Source organism: Corvus cornix, chromosome 20 (assembly GCF_000738735.6).
Source record: "Corvus cornix cornix isolate S_Up_H32 chromosome 20, ASM73873v5, whole genome shotgun sequence".
Taxonomy (NCBI): domain Eukaryota; kingdom Metazoa; phylum Chordata; class Aves; order Passeriformes; family Corvidae; genus Corvus; species Corvus cornix.
Genome location: NC_046349.1, coordinates 11,045,957 through 11,064,990, shown reverse-complemented (window position 1 = coordinate 11,064,990; position 19,034 = coordinate 11,045,957). Strand labels below are relative to the sequence as shown.

At 44.4% G+C, this 19,034-nt stretch overlaps 1 protein-coding gene across 2 annotated transcripts in view; it reads left to right on the top strand.

Moving 5' to 3' along the window:
* Positions 1–19,034, top strand: part of PHACTR3 (phosphatase and actin regulator 3) — a 100,579-nt gene that overhangs the window by 57,237 nt on the left and 24,308 nt on the right. For both annotated transcript variants that reach the window (XM_039563211.1, XM_010396830.4), the window contains exons 4-8: positions 570–752; positions 5,282–5,485; positions 9,222–9,486; positions 10,430–10,677; positions 14,302–14,455. In XM_039563211.1, the coding sequence (XP_039419145.1) occupies positions 570–752; positions 5,282–5,485; positions 9,222–9,486; positions 10,430–10,677; positions 14,302–14,455 (1,054 nt within the window). The remainder of the gene's footprint in view (positions 1–569; positions 753–5,281; positions 5,486–9,221; positions 9,487–10,429; positions 10,678–14,301; positions 14,456–19,034) is intronic.

Sequence of the window (19,034 nt, the reverse complement as noted above, 5' to 3'; positions counted from 1 at the left end):
GAAGAGGGATTTGAATTTCTGATCAGCTCAATCACACAGGACACACTTTTCAAAGCTGAGTAACTAAAACTGTGCTAAAAACCTGCAGCTCGGTAGGGAATGTGAGCAGCCTTTCTTTCCTTCAGCAAGGCTCCAGCATCACTGGATGACAGCAAGTCGTGCACAGAGCCTGACACAACCCAGACATGTCAGACCAACCTGGGCATGTGCTGCTCTGCTTGTGCGAGGGAAGAATTGCCTTCTCCCAGAGACCTCTGCCCATTGCTCGTCTCCCACATGGCAGCTACTTCCAGAGCACAGTGGCCATTTGCTCAGGCTGCTGAATGCCCACAGAAGTAGGTGCCTTGTTGAGAAAACTGAGTGGGTTTTAGTATCCAGATGGGCTGGATCACAAATCACAGGATTTGCATTACAGGTGGTTAACAGGGAGATCGGGTGCTGTTCTAAGAGAAGTCTCAGTCCTCTGAGCACTGGGAGGTTTGAGACCCCCTCTTCTCAAGAGGATAGCAGGGGGATCTCAGCCTTCACTGCTCATGGTTTAGTTAAGATTAAATGATTTGTTGTTTTAGATTCTGATGGCAAAGCCTGCACCGGTGACGATGCCACGAGGGCGACGCAGAGCGAGGCTCCAGCACCCGTGTGCCAGGCACTCACCTCAGAGGAGGGGCAGCAGGAGACCACAACAGCAGCCACAACAAATGTGACCTCCTTTGGTGAGGAGCTGCACTTGGATGAGCCAAACGAAGATGCAGGTATTGGATAGAAAATGTTTTCAAAAAAACTATGAAGTGTTATAAAAATACTTCTGCTGAGGAGTTGAATTTGTCAGTGCATTAAAGGGTCAAAGCACCTTGTTCAGCTCAGCTCCATACTGGGTTAGCAATTGGTACTTAAAAGCAGTGATTTGTGAGACTCCTACCAAACTGAGGAACTACACAAAGCTTGGCATGATGGGATTAATTGAATTATGAGATGATCCAGTCTTGGCATGGTGCCCCTTTGGTATCAGCAGTGGCTGCTGTGAAGACGAAATAAGCTTCTCTTAAAAAGATTTCTTAAACTTCTGTGCCAAGCCTGAATTTGTTTGTCCTGGCTCAGGAGAGCAATGTCAATACACAGCCCACACTGTCCATATCATCACCCTGTCCCCAGCATGCTGCAAACACCAGTGAAGTTCGATACCAGAAGCACAGATCAGCTAAACCAAGCTCCTTTCATGCAGCTCTGCTCCGGTGAGCTCATCCATGGCAGCAGTTCCTAGGGACTAGAGCAGCCAGGCACAACCCAGCAGCTGGAGGGTTCCATTCACTTCCTGACAACCAAGAAATGCAAAGCTGCAGAGATAACGCTTTATCCTGGTTTGTGAGGAGTGCCATGTAGTGATTATGGATCTTCCTGGCCTCTGCTCAATCTTTACACCTTCTCCATCTGCCTCAGCTACCTTTTGTTCTCTGTCCCACCCTTTCAGGCCCTGCTTTCTCGGGGGTCCCAGCCCCTGGCTGCTTTCCCCAAGCCCACCCCTGCCTGCTTCCACCCTCAGCCTGCTTTAGCAGCTCAGAATGGAAATCATTCCCTCATTAGCTGAGGCAAAACCCATTCATCTCGCTATTCTTACAACCACCAGATAAAATCTTCACCAGATTACAGGTTTCTTTCCTTCTTTCTCTTTTCTAGGGTGTTTAATTCTGTATCACTCATGAAATTTCTTTCTGAACTTCTGATTCTTGCCATGGGGACGTACTACCATGGAAAGATAGCACCAATAGGGTGTCATGTACTTAACCTTATGGCTCTGCATAAACTCATACTGTGATTTAAAATTTACCTTACAGTGTGTTCAAAATTGTGCATTGAAGCTTTCAAAATCATCCCAATTTCTTAGGTCTCTTTCCCGAATCCTAGTTCCTTTTATTGTTTCCCTGAAACAATCTTTCCTGTCTTCTGTATTTCTTTTCCTCCATTTTTTGAGGCATCATTTTCCAAGGTTCCACAAAAATCCCTGTGGGATTACATTCTCCTGCCTACCTAGTCTGAGAGACTCCAATTTGTAGGAAATCTTTCTATCTCTTCCATTGGTGACCTCTGGCTTCCAAAAGAATTACTGCTGATCTAGTCTTAATGTGCTAATTTATCCCTGTCTGTACATCCTAACATTCCTGTCTCTAGTGAGTGCACCTGAAGGAATTAAATGGGTGGGAAAGCTCTTCAAAATTGTCAGAGTTTATTGTCAGTGTTGCTAAGTTTATTATAATTCCGAGTTTTTTATAACATTTGCCCTTGAGCTCAATCCAGGCCTAATGCAATGGGTGTCTTTCTAGAAATCTATATGAGTAAGTGACCAGCTAGAAACAAAGTGAATATATTTGCTTTGTACCCAATGTGTTCTATGTCATCCTGAGGATGTGGGATAAAAGCCAAGGGGGGAAGAGGAGAAAACACAATTTGTAGACTTCATGTTCATGTTAATACACAGAAAAAGAGCAGCCAGGGCACAAAGAGGGTGGTTTTCCCCACCTAACTTTGCCAGCAGCCTTGGGGCCAGTCCCAAGGGGAGGATTTCTACCTGGTAATGAGATTGAGATGGCATTTTGACAAGTGGCACTCCATGAATAATTCGCTACTCCAGCAGGAGCCTAGTGCTGAGCACTTGGAATATTTTCAGCAGGATAATATTCACTCTGCAGCATGAAATCTGTTAATGGGTTTGTGTGCTCCAGACTCAGGTCTGCCTGACACCACTCCCAGACCAGAGTGGAGTTCAGGACCAAAAAAGTCTGACTGGGGCTGAGAGTGTTTGGGATCCACCTTCTCTGTAGCAGAGGTCCCACTGTGGCTGCTCCTCTGCACCTGTGCCAAGCAGCCCTTCCTGTCACAGGCACACCCACTGATTCTGGAGTTACTGCCAGAGAAAGCATTGCTCCACTCAGGGAAATGCACTCAAATCTGACTAATTTTCCTCTCAAGCTCCTCACATCTACTGGGGCTCTTGATCTTTCTATAATGTAACCCATTAGTGACTTTGTTTTTCCCTTCCTCTATTACCCATTTTGTCTCCTGTGCAGTGGGCACAAACACCCAAGGGATGTCACCCTGGAACAAAGCATTTCCCTAGAAGTACATTCAAAAAAATTATTTCCTTCTATAATGCACATAACTATCACATACGGCAGCTTTCCTGTCATGACAAATTTCACAAGAACTCCTGTTAATGATGCATATTTATTCTACTTTCCTGTCTCTTTTGAGTGATAAATACTCATTCCTCCTCTTCTAGGCATACTCATTAATCTGTTTGTCAACAAATTAAATGCCATTATCTTGCTAGTGCTATTGTTTCCAACTGCCTGAGTGCTTTGGTGCCTCCCCACGCACTCTGAGCACGAAGCTGCTGAATGATCATTAATACAGAGAGTTTGAATTCCCAACGAGACACACAAAACTGAGCCAAGAAAAGATTCGTGATGCAGCAGCTGTGGGTGCCACTGCAGCGAGATTTCAGGAGACGCCCTAGAACGGTGTAGAGGGAAAGGTCCTCTGGTTAGACAATCCAGAGTGCCAAAAGAAGTGGGATTTGCCCAGGAGTTTGGACCTCTCTCATGCTCTGCATGACCCCAGCTTTGGATCCTCAGCACAGGAAGACATAGACCTGTTGGAGGGCCAGAGACCCATCAAAAGGATCAGAGGGATGGAACACGTCTCCTGAGAGGGCAGTCTGAGAGAGTTGGGGTCATCCAGATGGAGAAAAGAAGGCTTCAGGGAGATCTTGTTGCAGCGCTTCAGTACTTAGAGGGAGTTTAATAAAAAGATGGGGAGAAACTTTTTGATAGGACCTGGTTCTGTAGGACAAGGGGCAATGTTTGTAAACTAAAAGAAGGAAGGCTAGATACAAGGAAGAATTTTTTTTACAATGAGGGTGGAACACATTGCCCAGAGAGGTGGTAGATGCCTCATCCCTGGAAACATCCAAGGTCAGGTTGGATGGGACTCTGAGCACTTTGATTTAATTGAAGATGCCCCTGCTCATTTCTGGGGGTTGGACTAGATACCTTTAAAGGTCCCTTCCAACACAAACTATTCTGTAATTCTGTGCTTAGGAGAGATTTCAACACTGATCTCCCCATTTGGATGAGTGCTTTGCCTGCTGGGGTAGGAAAAATGACCCTCATGGCTGCTGCTGAGCCCAGAGTGGCTGGAAATGCAGTTTGGAGGGAGCCTGGCCATGGCTGGGCACCTGGATCAGAGTCAGCCTCAAGCCTCTCAGTGGTTCCCCACACCTGCCAAGGCAGAGATCAGGACATGCAACAGAGTGAGAGCCCAGCAGTGAAGCTCTGTGCAAGTCTGGGCATTGCCAGAGCAGCTGTATCTGAGCAGAATTCAAGGATGCTAATTTTGGACTTCATCACTGAAATTCCACCTATGTCCTGCTTCAGCTTCATGCCTTTCTGGATCTATTCCCCTGTGCCCTCGTCACAGCCGGGTCAATTTGATGAACTGCTTAGTGATTCAGCCTGCACTAGCTTTCACAGCTAAGTGTTTTTACCATCCTTGCAGAGACAATCCTGAAATGAGCAGTGCTTCACAATCTCAAATTAGGGCTTTGGAGACTGAATTTTTTCTTGAGCACTTCACTGCTCCCCTGTTCCACTCCAACTGCTCACATCCGATAGCAAATCTTTTTTGTGGCAGGTTCTTTCTGGTTATCAACTTTAACCTCAGGACAGGCTCAACAGCTCTGGAGTCAGGTACAGTAAAAGGAGACTCGGGAAGCAAGTTGAAATAATGTATTAAATAAGATAAAAATCATATGGGGAAAATAAACACATCAGCTATTGGAAAGTCAGTTTCTAGGTAATAATATGGGTTTGATACTCTTTGCCCTTTGGCTGTGTGTTCCTAGACAGAAGACTCACCCAGTGACTGTGGCACCACAGCTGTGTGCTCTGAGAAAATTCATTGCAGTTCTCAGAAGTAGCTTTGCCTCACTATCCTCATTATTAGAAAAAAAAGGAAAAAAGTCAGGGGGAAAAGGCTATAGGGAAATAAAGGAAGCTCAGCAGTTGTCTCAGGAACATCAAAACTAACATTTCTTCAATATCCTCATACATCTTATTCTTCACCTGCCCTGGCTGGTTGGCTGTTTCTCACAATTACTTTCATTGTGGAAAAGAAGTGCTTCTAGCTGTGTGCCATGTGTTCAGTTTCTCTGAATGTTCCTGGCATTGTCCCCTGGCCTGTCATTATTAACTTTGTGTTCCATTAATTTCACACACCTTCCCACTAGCCAAGAAACCTTCAGCACCCATGGAAGAACTGGAGGATGCCAGCCTGCCCGCATCTGAAGACAGTCCACAAGCCTTACCTGTACCTGAATCCACAGACTCCCCCCAGAAGCAGACAGAAAGAAACCCAGCACAGCTTCCCAGCCCTCCATTGCTCCCAGCTCCACCACCTAAGGCAATCTCCAAGGTCACCAAGAACATAACAGGTCAGTCATCACTGCTCAGTAAAGATTTTCCCATCCTTTATGTGTTGTTCACCTCCTATCAAATCCTTTTCTCATGTCTGTTTTTAAGCCCCAAACTGCTGAGAATCAGGCCAGTTAAACTGAATGAGCCATAACCATGTCTGGTTGCCTGATAACAATGCACTGATCTTTGTACTTCACATATTTATCTGAATCTCTCAGGGGATTATTTGGTGTGAGTCTATAGCACTAAACACACATAAAACAAATCAAACCAACTGCAGACATCTGCTGAATCCCATGCTCATATCGATATGCCATAAAACATAAGGAAGATTTAAATGTTTTCATTACCTAGACTCCCACTGGAGAGCAGGACAGCAGCCAAAATCTGGTTCAAGTCAAAGGTTCTGCAGAGGTTTCTGTCAGAAGGGTTTGCTCTCTAGGGCAGGTCTAAACTAGAGCTATGAAATCTGGTCTCGTTAACAGAGCACACAAGAGTGATACACCTGGCACTCCTCTGTGCCAGACTTCATTGAATGTTTCCAAAAGCAATTCCCCTGGGCCTGATTTTCTAATGTATTGCCAATGTTGTTACATTTCTCAGCATTCTGGCACTGCAGAAAGGGTGCTAAAATGAGAATGATTTTAGTTGGTTCCAATTTCAGGGTCCCTACATATGGTAAAAGCAGTTAAAAGGGCCTTATTGCAAATTAGAATCAAGTCCTGACATCTAAATGTCAGACCTGTTGGATATTTAGACTTTTAAATGACAGCCATTATGTGAGCCCTGATTTGCATCCACACTCATCATCTGGCACAATGAGTAGGGTTTTCAAAGTCACCAGGAGACGAAACATCAGAGAGGCACTGTGACCTGACCACTGGGCCTCACAGAAAATACTGAGGTTTCAGTCTCTTTGAAGAAAATTACAAGTATGTGTTTCCCATGGAAACAATTCATACTTTGTGCTTAAATGCTGTAATAACTCAAGTGGGAGCTGGATTCAAAATGGTATTTTAGTGCTCCTTGGGAGCTGCTGTTCAGGTTGCTTCACCATCCTGTGCTGTGGGTGAGGCTCCCCTTCCACCCTGCAACAGGAACAGGCAGCCCCAAGCCCCCTGTGCCTTTGCTCAGCTGAGGAGAAGGCCATGCTTGGCATCAGATGTATTTGGAAACCTGACCCACGCAGGGCATAGAGATTACACCTCCACCAGGCACTTCAGAGCATTTAGTGTTCAGATATTTTGCTGCTTAACCCAAGTATTTCCTGTAGCATCTGAGATATTTTGGGTTTTGGTATTTAATTCTCATTTACATTTTCCACAAAGAACGACTTTTAATTTTCTCAATGACTCCAGTAACTCTAGACCCTTTTCCAGTAGTGATTATACATGTTTATTTTTGTGAGGATGTGGAGGCAGTGCTAAGTTAAAATTAAACAAATACCGTCAGTGAGTGAGAGGAAATACAAAAGTGTAGGGAGAGAGGGCGATTATGAAAGAAAAGGAAGATGAAGAGGCTGAAAAGCTCTTTTGTGTTCAGTTTTTTTCCCCCCTATACAATGCCAGGGATGCTGTCAGCAGAGGAGTGAGGAGTAAGTCAAGCACCAATTAATCAGAGAGAGGAGGAACAGGGCACAGTGCCAAGACATCACTTTGCAAGATTATTCACCGAGCATCTGTCATTAGGACAAATCAGGTGTGATCTCAGGAAATTCTCAATATTGTCCAAAGCTGCAATGAGGATGAAATTGGCCCTTGACCTGTTCCAGGAACAAGCTGGTGTAAAGATGAAACAAAGTCTTCTCTTTTCCTGCTTTAGGGCTGAGCTGAACCCATGGTTCTTGCCCTGAGGAAACACAGACCCCTTCTCCCTGTGCAGAGGATAAAGTGGCTCAGGAAATGGTTTTGTCCATCCCCTCAGGCTGTGATTCAATGGGCAGCAATGATAATAAATGTCCTCTGTCCAATCTCCACCGTAGCACAAAATCAAAACTCCCTTGAGTACCAAACCCCATGTTTGCTCAGCGGAGCTCAGCTGTGTTCTGGCTGGAGCAGCCACCCTGAGCAGTGCAGGAGGAGCTCTGGGGTGGGAAGGTGTCTCAGGCATTGCACTTCAGGCACTGTGACACTTGGAGAAATGCCTCTGTGCTTTCAGACTTTGCAGATTTTAAACAGGGTAAGTTTTGGGCTAGTTTGAGCCCTGTCTCCTGTGTGCATAGAGATGGACAAAGCCATTGCTAAGGGTTCTGGGCTGGAGGGACACAAATGTGCACAAACAGCCCCAGAAATGAAAAAAAGTAATGTTAGACCTTCCTTAGAACAAAAGAGATTTTATTGAGGATGCAGCTCTCCCTCCCCACTGAAGGATGCTCTTCTCACCCCACAAACAAGAAAAGAGACCAGGCTTAGTGTTGCCACACTCAGATTTTCAGTGTTAGACTTTGGTTATCACTTCGGGAGCTCTTCTTAAGCAAACTTAAGAAAAGGCACGTTTTTGGTAACCCTTATGCAGGATGCTGGCTCTGAGAGGAGATATTTAATATCTGAAGTTAGTGGTTTTTACCCTCTCCAGTTGTCTAGCAAGTTAGCCTGCTAAGTGGAACCAAGTCCTTATTACAGGACCTATTTCAGGATAATCCTGGCTTGAGCAGAAGTTTTTCTCTGCTATGAATGGAAGGATTTATCTCAAAAGTAAGCAGAAAAAAAGGAAAAATTACCTGAGAAAACACATTTGTACCAAAGCTGCACAAGCTGTGCCAGTTTAAATTCCTGTGTGAAGCACTAGGTGGCAACAAGGGACAAGAAATACTCTGGGATGAGGCACTCGCATTGCCTTTCTACACCCAGCCCGAGCTGCTGGTGTAAACAACTCCGTATGCCAGAGGCTTGGGACAGGGATCTAGGGGGAGAGGGAAAAGGACTGCAGAACGGGAAAACTAAGCAGCATCTTTTCCAGGCCAGATGTTCAGTTATCCTAAGGGTGGGAAGCTACCAAATTTACAACCAGGGAAACGTCCACTGTGTTGCAGACTCAAATGCTAGGAGATGTTATGTATCAGTCTAAATGTATAACTCAACTCTAACTTCAGACAAAATGTTTACATTGCATAGAAAATACCTGAATCCGGGGGTAAAAAGAGGTTAGATTGCCCCACCCTTCTTTTTTCTTGTTAGTGCTCAATACCCCATCTTTCATTTGGATGTCTTTTGGTAAGTTTTGTTATGCAAACATTATCCTCATATTATAATGATTTTGGCATTTTCTCAACGGGCATATGAAAGACAGAGGTCTGAGCTGTGCAGCAGTCACAGAGCAGCAGCGAATAGACACTGGTACATTTTGTCCAGACTCAGAACCACGGGGCATAAATTTTAATACAGTCTGCCAGAGTCCAGCAGAGAAAATGCTGGATTGGAAAGGCACCACAGCCCAAGACTTTGGTGGTTAGGAGCAACAGTGTGGGCAAGCAAAAAATGCATTGGTGGGCTGGGAAAAAGGAGGATCTGATCCTGTGAGAAAGAGGGGAAGTGGAAGAGGCATCTATTTTGCTAGATTAAAGGTGTGGAGCGGTGCAGCAAGAGCATTTTGAACTCAGTTACTCAGCCAGTTACCTCACAGCAAGAGCAAAACATCACCATTTATCCTCTGTTCAATATAACAAATGCATTTCAGTGCAGGCTCTGTGCAAAAAAAAAAAAAAAGAAAAGAAAAGAGCACTGCACAACCTCTTCCCCTTTTGTGTTTTGACAGTGGGAAGTGAAATGGATGACCCAGCCATGAAATCTCCTCCTTCCACCATCCTGAAGAACTATGTCATTGTTGGTTCCTCCCAAATCTCAGGACAAGCTGCCCTCTTCCACCCCTCTGGCCAGAAAAGCTCAGAGCCCCATGGCAGAGGCCAGGTAACAACGCCCACCGGTTCCCCTCACCTGGCTGCCGTTCATCTGCCTTTACCTCCCAGCAGAGTCATTGAAGAACTCCACAGGGCTCTGGCCACCAAACACCGGCAGGACAGGTACCTACAGCCTCCTGGCTCCAGGGCTGCATGAGGACACTCATCCCACCACATCCTCTTTCTTGGAAAATGTTCCTATCCCTGTTGTTAGAGTTTTAATTGCTCCTACAGCTTGCGGTTGCCTTCCTCGTGATGTCACTGCTTGGAACATCCATCCCTGGTTAAAGTGCTTAATTTGGCAGCTACTTCAGAGGATGTTCTTCCTTTATAGGGAGGCTACTGGGGCATGGAGTAGGTTTTCAAACAGATAGAGTAATGGGATAATCCTTGATCAAGTTAGAGTAGCAAAGGCACATCCTGCTCCAAGTACCAGCCCTCTACACATGAGAAATGCTGCAATTTCTGTGTCTCTTGGCTGGCACAGGAGCACATACAAGATCCATTTTTAATACAAATACTTCTGGGAAGCACACTGGGTGCTTTATCTGGGTTTCATTATAAACCCTCCTGTATATCAGAGGAGGGCAGACATAACCTTTGCCGTCCCAGAGCTTTGGAGTGAAGTTGGTATCATTTCTCAGTTCCCTAACAACTACTGTCCCAGGGCACAGATTCACATGCTATCATTTCCAGGCCCTGTTAAACCTTTTTCATGATCATACAATATCATATGAATAGTCATGTTTTATGCCACGCATGTTTTACATTAGAAGACCATGTTGTTGGGGGGTTTTTTAATCACTACAGTTTATCTTGTGACCATATATATCAAAGAAAAACATTTGTCACCACCCCTCCGTATCTTATTTTAATGGCAGAGACAGGAAAGTAGATCCACATTAGCCATTCTCAACTTGAAAATGCCATCCTGTGTTGGTCCATGCTGAACTCCCTGCCCTGTCCTTTACGAGCTACAGGACATTTTTCTCATTCTCATATAAGTTTCTACTGCAGCAATAAAACAGTCTTTGTAAAAACTGGGCTGTGCATCTTCCACCCACAGCTTCCACGGAAGAGAAAGCAAAGGCTCTCCAAAAAAAAGAGTGGATGTCCGTCCCTCAAGAACATCGAGTATGGAGCGCAACAAGGAGAAGGAGAACTCGCTGAGTTATGGCAGCGACTCAGAAAACAAGAGGAACTCGGTTAAAGAGTCAGATGAGAACAAAGAAAACATGATCATGAACTCAGAGCTCAAGGAAGAGTCTGTTTTTTATCAGGATGAGGAAGTTTTGAACGACTCTGTTATTTCTGGTAAGGAAAGTCACTGTATTAGAAAGATACACTCTCGCAGCTGAAGGGAACGCTCTAAAGGCAGCAGGCAACAGAAAATATTGAGAAGGGTAAATTCCTCTACTATCACATCAACTGTTTGAAGGAATCCTGGTGAAAAGCTGAAGTTAAATTGGAGTCACAGTGATTGTGATTGTCCTGGCAGGTACTGCACACTGAGATGTATCACTGTGCTTTACCCTCTCAGTTACTGGTGCAGCCCTTGGACTGCTCTGTATGAACAGCAGCACTCTCAGACATCTCACTGTCAGTAGCCAGAGCTTTCTGTACACCCAGTGCCAATGCTGGTGGTGTTTTGGAATTTCAGGACTATTATTCCATGCAGTGATGGTACATGGAAAAGTGATTGAGACCAATCAATCTAGGAAGGACAAACATGTAGAGAAAATATCTTAAAGAATAAAGTTTCTCTCCATTTGGTCCATTTTACCCCTTCTTGAGACATATGGGGAATGCATTTTATAAACCTGTGCAATTATTTAAGTGAGCTTTGGCAAAATAATCAGCTCTCATTAGAAAATTTATTTTTCATTCAAGGTTTTAATGTTTTCCATGTTAGCAAGACAGATTCAATCTGAAATGAATCCTTCACTCTCTTCATGAATGCATTAAAAGAAGGCAGGCAGAGAACAATTAATCAAAAAATAATTGTTGTAGCAGATGAAAGATGAATTTTAAAAGATGTCTTTGAAAGCCTGAGCCAGCAGACAGGACACGAGTTCTGCTGCTGTGTCTTAAGACACCAAGTAACAGAACAGACTCCTGAGGTAAGGCAAAAGAAAAGAGTCCCTTGCCTAACTGCTGTGCATTTAAGGATAGCTTAAAACATAAAAACCACCTTTTAAGTTCTATTTTTTTTTCTGCCTACGTGTGTAAAAGCGGTCTCCTTTGATAAAAATTCCAAGAGCTAGAGGCAGCCAGGCAAAAAATATATTATCCCCTACAAGCAAAACCAAATCTGAATATTTTACTATTGAAGGTGAACCTCTCTATATTTAACAAATAATTATTCATGATTATGATGATAGGAGGACGCTGGTTATTGTAAAAGTTTCAGTGATATCTAGAAGCAGCTCTGGGCTTTCCACAATAAGTGCTTGAGTTTTGGAAAATGTCTGCAGTTGAAGGACAGTAGTGGTGTATTGGGGATGGCTGAGGCCAACTGAGAAAACCAGCTCTGTTTTAAAGATATTTTGGCTTTATCGTGGCTACAACAACACTGCTGCTCAGCACAGAGGATACTGAGCTCTGTGACTGATGTCCAGTTAGACAAGCTGGGACATTCCCAAGGCATTTCTGGTGCGGACACTGGGAAGCACTGCTGGTGCCAGCATTCACTCAAGTGAACCACTGAACCACTCCAGAGGTGCAGTAGTGACAGGAACAGCACCAGAACAATTCCCTAAACATCCCCAGATTCCTTCTGGTTTGAAAAAAATCTGGGCTGGTTTCCAAGTCAGGGAGTAAAACTATCCATTAATCCCTGTACTCCCTTAGTACATCAGCCACTGCCACCACGACAGGGCACACAGCCCTGTGGCTACAGGGAGGTACAGACAGGTCACAGACAACTCTGGAAAAAGTGAGGAATTATACCTTGGTTTTCCATTAGCATCCTACTCAATAAATTATTCTTTGAAACCTCCGAAAACTCAAGGCAAGATGAGCTTAAAAATCAGCATTACTAGAATGTAGCCCACAACTGATAACTGGTACAATCAAGGTCTGTCCGGCATCAGGCAGTGTTAGGATTTGCTTTTTAATTGATAGAACAGTGAATATGAGAAAAAGAACAGTAAACATACAGGAAATTAAATGTCATGATTCTACTGAATTAAACCAGGAAGTTTTTGCAGGAACCTGCAGCCCTAACATGAAAAGGGTGTGAATTTCACAAGCATTTCTTGTTGACCTAGCTGAGGTGTGATAAACCATGAAACAATCCAGCCAAGATTCTGCCTGAGATAGATGGTCATGGGACAGACTGGCACTGAACGTGCCTGACTGACCAGGAAAAATAACCCTTAGGAAGAGAATACTTCAATAACGGTGTTTGCAGGTTCAGTTTCTTCTGAGGTAGTGATCAGGAAGGAATTTGTCTCAGGGTGCTGAAAATGGATGTGGGGAAAACTAGCTTGGGGCTTCATTTTCTCTTTGTTCTCTAGTTTTGTTTGATTCACATGCACTTATTCTCTTTTAATATTTAAATTTTGCATGTATACTTGCATTTGAACCTGTTCTGGTAAATGTTTCATTATGAATAGCCCACCTTTGATTGACAGATGGAGCTGACACCATTAATTAGGATTTTGATCACACTTCCTTTAAAGTCAATGACAACAATCCTATAGATTATATCACTTTCCATGCCCCCAAGGTGTCCTGCCCTGCCCTGGGACACACTGCACTGGCCAGTGCTACAGATCCCGTGGCCTGGACACACAGAGCTCCTTGTTCATGTGCAGGCTCTCCACAGAAACCTCCTGACATGGCCAAATTCCCTATAACATACTTTAACATACTCAAGTGAGACTGGGAACATGTGCAGGGATACCCAGGAGTTTTCTAGCCCCGAAAGTCCTTCAGGTTGTTTCCAGCAGGAATTCTGTTGGTTCCTGTGCACCCACTCCCAGCGTGGTGGAGGCTGGAGAAACCTTGTCAGAGTCCCAAGTCTGTGGCTTTGTGAGCCAAATGCTCCTGCTGGAGTCAGATACTCAGTTAGCAGAAGGCTCCATGTGGCAGCAGCCAAATCATTTAACTTCCCTGCCCATCTGTTAAATGTATATCTGCTACTTCAGACAGGGCTGTGTGGTTTAATTTAATTAATGCTTGCGACAGACTGTGAGAGCATTTCAAGGAGGGTGCTAAATAAGGGCACAGCTTTTAGGCTCCAGAAAGGGGTTTTGAGCTGATTATGGTTTCTAAAAAGTTTAACTTTAGACCACTGCAACTCTCAAGAGATTTTTCACTGCTCACACAGGGAGACCAAAACTACTCTATCCCACTCTTGCCAGCCGGTAGATGTGGGAAGGAGGTTGTACAGACTCCTTCCCTCTGCATAAAGAAATTCGAGATCAGTGGTGATAATAATAATGGAGGTCCACAGATCCCAAGCAAATAAAACCCCAGTATTTGGGGATGAGAACCTATTTAGGAGTTAGAGTCTTGTCAACCTCCAGAGCATCCTTTAAAAAATGGACTTTAATCCTATCTCAAATGCCAAATAAAAATACCAATTAAATGTCATTTTCTTTAAAAACGAGGTGACCTTCTGTAGAAAAGGTGAAACATTAAATTAAAAAGAAACCAAACCATTTAAAGCAAAAAGGAACCAAAACAAATTAACCTCCCTATTACACACCGTGCCCCCAAGATGAAACAAAGATTTAACTGCAGCTCCTGCATGCCCTGAGGAATATGTTCCCTCTGCATTTGTGGTGGTTTTGTGTCTGAGCCCTGCTCAGCTGTAGTGCTGCTCTTGCACATGGATCACTGCCACTCTGTGCCACCCCTGCTCTCCAGAAGTTCCTGTTTCATCCCCAGGAGCTGCCTTTCTAATAACTTTCCTTTCAATGCATGTCCCAGGTACTTTGCCAAGAAAATGCAAGAAAGAACTGCTGGCAGTAAAACTACGGAACAGACCAAGTAAGCAGGAGCTGGAAGACAGGAATATTTTCCCAAGGAGAACAGATGAGGAAAGACAGGAAATCCGGCAGCAAATTGAAATGAAACTCTCAAAGTAAGTGCTGTGAATGAGAACAGGGAGAAGCCTCCCTTTACAATGGAGCATCCTCTGAGTCCTGTCAGATGAGATACTGTCACCCACCCCTGTCCATTTCCTGCAGGGAACCATCCACAAGCCAATACAGCACATTTTCAGCTGTCAATCAGCCACAGGAAAAAAAGTCTTAACTCCCTCCTCAGTCAGGATTGCCTTGATTTCAAGGGAAAGCAAGACAGAAGTCAATTTGGAGACAAAATCCTGCCAAATCTACCTGCAGCTCTGCTGCTGCAATCAAGATTTGGAGGTCCTTCAGAAAACCCAGTGCTTTAACAAAAATAGTAATATAATTATTTATCAACCTGATTTGGCTTTGTCAGCTCTAGCTGAATGTGAGGATAAAAGCAATTGTTAGAGCTGCACACTTAGCAAGGGAAAGCTGCTGTCTTGGTGGCTGCACTGGTGCTTTAAGGCAGAAGCAGTATTGCCCTCACCTGGGGAAGGTGCCTGTGTAAGTCCAGCTGCAGGCACAGCAGGGATGCTCTGGTTTTGATCAGTAACCAGGGCAACAGAGGAGAGCTGTGAGAGAAACAGCATCACTGTGGCGTGTAGCCTAAAGCAAAGACTGAAGGTAACCAGGAGGCTCACACTGCACCATTTGGTTTTTGTGTGTGCCTTTTTTAATAGCTGTATTTGGATATCTGCAGACATGAATATTTTAGAGGAGACAAAGTGGATTTTTAAATAATCTGTGCCGTGCTGCCCACACGGGGACAGCGAGCGCTGCTCTCCGCCAAAATGCTTGGAATCAAATTGAGAAACATGAATAGAAGCTCATTTTCAAGGCTTATTAAATATTAATATCTCAAGCCTCTCCTGAAAGAAACATTTATTGATATTTAGACTAACTCATTCATGTGCATGCTTTTGATTAAACTTTACCTCTGGGGACAGGGAATGAGAACAAGTGTGTGGATCAGAGCACAAGTCCTAACAGACCGGAGTTTATGGAAGAGAACATCTCTGCCACCACCACCCCTGCCCTCAGCTAAGGAATGAGCTGCTGAGGAACACAGAGGAGGTTTTGAGTGCCCTTCATGGTGCCCCTGCAACAGCAGAGATGGAGTTATGGTCCCTCCAATCTCAGTGGGTGCACAGCAGCACTTTGCACCTGAAGGGGAGCAGTGCTTTGTGCCAGGGGCTGCACAGCTCAGTGCAGGTGGCAGACCCTGCCACACAAAGCACGTACATCCAGACAAGTAGAAAAGATCTCACTACAGTCTACATTAACTTCCAAGAGTTACAGAGTGGATTATAGGTGTGTCCCATTAGTACCCATCACCTTTGGAAGGGAAGATGGGCCTTGATCATCCTGACTTTGCAAGCCTTGTGCATTCATTCCAGGGAAACATGTCACATTGCGCCCAATATTGTTAACTCCATTATTTTAGCCGTTTAATCATTCCTAAGGTCTCTTCATACATCAAAGGCCGAATTTGATTGCTCTAAAATGCCACCCTACTGCATCCCTAAAATCAAGTTCAACCATCACAAAGTATTCACTGAATGAGAAGATTGTGTCATATCCAGCCCCATCTCATATTGCTGAAATGCCTGGAAGGTCACATCTCTTCTCAGCCCTGCCTGACTTCCTTTAGTGTGAAAGGTCTGATGGAATCGCAGCTTCAGGTGCTGTAACTACAGGATTTATCCCTTTCTTTCCATTTACCATTTATCTTGCTTAATAATGAGCCTAAAGAATTATTGTAAGGGATGCATTCCTAGAGTCAAATGTCAGTACAAGGACTTGCAGAGGACACTTCTGGACAGGTGAAAGGGGCTGGTCCTGACGAGAAGGCAGGAAATTTACTGTCTGTAGGTGAATGCAGCTAAGGGAGCCTCCCCTTCCTGCTGTGATCTCATGCAACAATCTGGGATGCAGCCCATCAGTGTCACTGGTGAAGTCTAGAGAATGGCTAAAAGCCATCTTTGTTCCAAATGCTGGAAGTCAGGCCTTAATTTGGTTCCTTCTTCCTGGAACATGGAAGATTGAGTGCATTTCGGGGAACAGACGGCGTAGAGATTGCTGGAATAGCCAGGAAAGGCAAAACAGATTGGGAGCAGTCTCCCACACAACTTCCAGCGCATATGTGCTGGCAGAGCTCAGCTCAGCTCTTAACTCATCCACCAGAATAGAACATGACCATGCAAACAAGCTCAGGTGGTGGATGAATGCAAGAAAATATTTACAACACCAGGAAAAGCAAGTGGGTGTACAAAAAAACCAAACAGCCAACCAACAAAGTTAAAACGAATTCTGGCAAAAGCCAAAGATCCCAAGTCATAGAGATACCCCTTTGGAGTTTCTGACTAGGACTCACCTCACAAAACCCAGGCCACCCCAGAGCCCACACTCAGAGCACAGCCTGGCTTGTGGTGCAGAAATGAAACCAAACTGGGAAGAGTGAAATTCTTGGATGAGATTTTGAGGTGTTTACACTCATTCATTTCACTGGTACTTGTGCAGCACAGTCTCTGTGTGACAACTTGGAGGTTTATAGCTAAGGAATGTAGTGCTGGGGTGGGAAGTGCTGCCTGGGAAGTGGGATCCAGCAGAAATGTCTGTTCTCTGCAGGGCTTTGCCACTCCCTGTGCAGAAAAGAGCAGCACATTGCTGCTGCTGCTCTGATAGTAACAATCGGATAACAGCAAATCATGAATCCACGTGTACCATCAGGCTATAGATCTGTGTTTAGCACAAAGAATAATCTATGGGCATATTAGCAAGTAGTTATTCAATGGCTGACTGCATAAGAATGGCTCATAACCAGGCAGTTGTTAACAGGGTCGATATTTTTCAGCACAGTTGCAGGGTTTGATGGTCTGTAGCTGTCTAGAAAATTGCCTCAGCCCCACAGCTAACATAGCCTCACTCTGTGCTCTGGAAGGAAAGATGCACTGACATACATAATGTGTAAAATACACAAAATAATTGTGTTTATATAGCTTTAAAAATGGGGAGACAAAAGAATAGCATCCTCTCAAAACCTCTGTATTATTGGAATGGTTCTGGTTGTAACACATTTCAGCAGTAGCTGTGAACCTGCTGAGAAAAGCAACTCTCTTCTATCACTCTGATGAGTGTTTATGAAGTCAAAGCTAAAACCCCTTTTTTTCCTTCACTTTTCCACTCATTCCATCTCAAAAGGGAGAGTGGGAAATTCTGTATTTTGAGCCAAATTCTACTTTTACAGAGTGCAAATCCACTGACTCCGGATTCATTATCGACTGACAGCAGCGTGAGGAGAGATTCCAGGATTTATGCGCATCACTGCTTTTGAAAAGTGTAATTCCTGTATTTCGTGCTCCCAGCCAATTTAATCTACCACTTGTTGCCGTGGAAACATGCACTTTTCCCTCCTCCTCCATCGAAAATGGCAATATTCCAGTTTTCCCTGTGCTGTAGTGCTTCTCTTACTAATCCATGCATCCCCATGCCCCAGAGCGTGGTGTACACTTGGAGTACTCTACTGTGCATTAGGCAACATGGCTCCCAACAGGTCTTGGCTCCATTATCATGTGTTCAGAGCACAGATAATAAGCCCTCAATGGAATTCAGTGAATTGAGAGCTCTTTGTGTCATGAGGCAGAAAAGACATTTGCAAGTATGACTGTTTGCAGTATCTGCTTCCTGTCTCATAGACACACTCTGCTCTAGAAGGGGTTTCAGCGGAAACCTGGGGGAGTGAAAGACTTGCTAGACTGAAGGGTGACTCGAGAAAAGGTTGCTTCATTAAATTTGATATCTGGCTGTTTAGAAAGTTGATGTTTGAAGTGCCTGGGTGGCTTGTGCTTCTCAAGAATGCCTCATACAACCACAGTTAAAGACACTCCAGTATGACTTAATGTCTTGATGAAAACACGAATTCCCAGAAAAGATTATACTTGTAATATTCACTTCATGTGCTGCTCCTTGGGTATTTGTACAAGTAGACACGATGGGTGAAGTGGCACTTAAAAGATGATAGAGGGAGGAATTAAGATACAAAAACGTGGGCAGAGGAGTCAGACAGGAAGAACAAAGGGTTTGTGTACACAGAGAGGAACCCAAACTTGAGCACCTAAAGCTGATCTTGACTACACTGAAAATCTTGGCTTGGCTAAGTGGATGATGCTAGGGCAAGGTCTCCTGGCAACATAAAGGGAAAAGGAGGCATCTTTATTCAGTCATTACCACAACTGGAGTCTGTAGTTGTGGTGCTGCCCTGAGGTTCCTGGAGAGGCATTTTCGAGTTGACTCACCCAGGAACTGCGGATGTAGCTAAAAGCTCACCTAGATGAGACCCTGGTTTGTCCCTCAGGTAACAGAGCATGAAGTTCACAGTGCTGCTGGAGACAGAACAATACCAGGCAAACAGCACTTCAGACTGGCAGCCTAAAAGCAAAACAGCACCATAGCTCAACACGGAGCACTCACAAGGACAATTTTACCTTCTGATGACACAAAAGCTGTACCATGTTTCCCAAGGACAGCAAGTCCAGTGCCACTTCCTCACAGAAATGTCTCAGTTCAGCTTTGCTCACTGAAAAGGCAGCA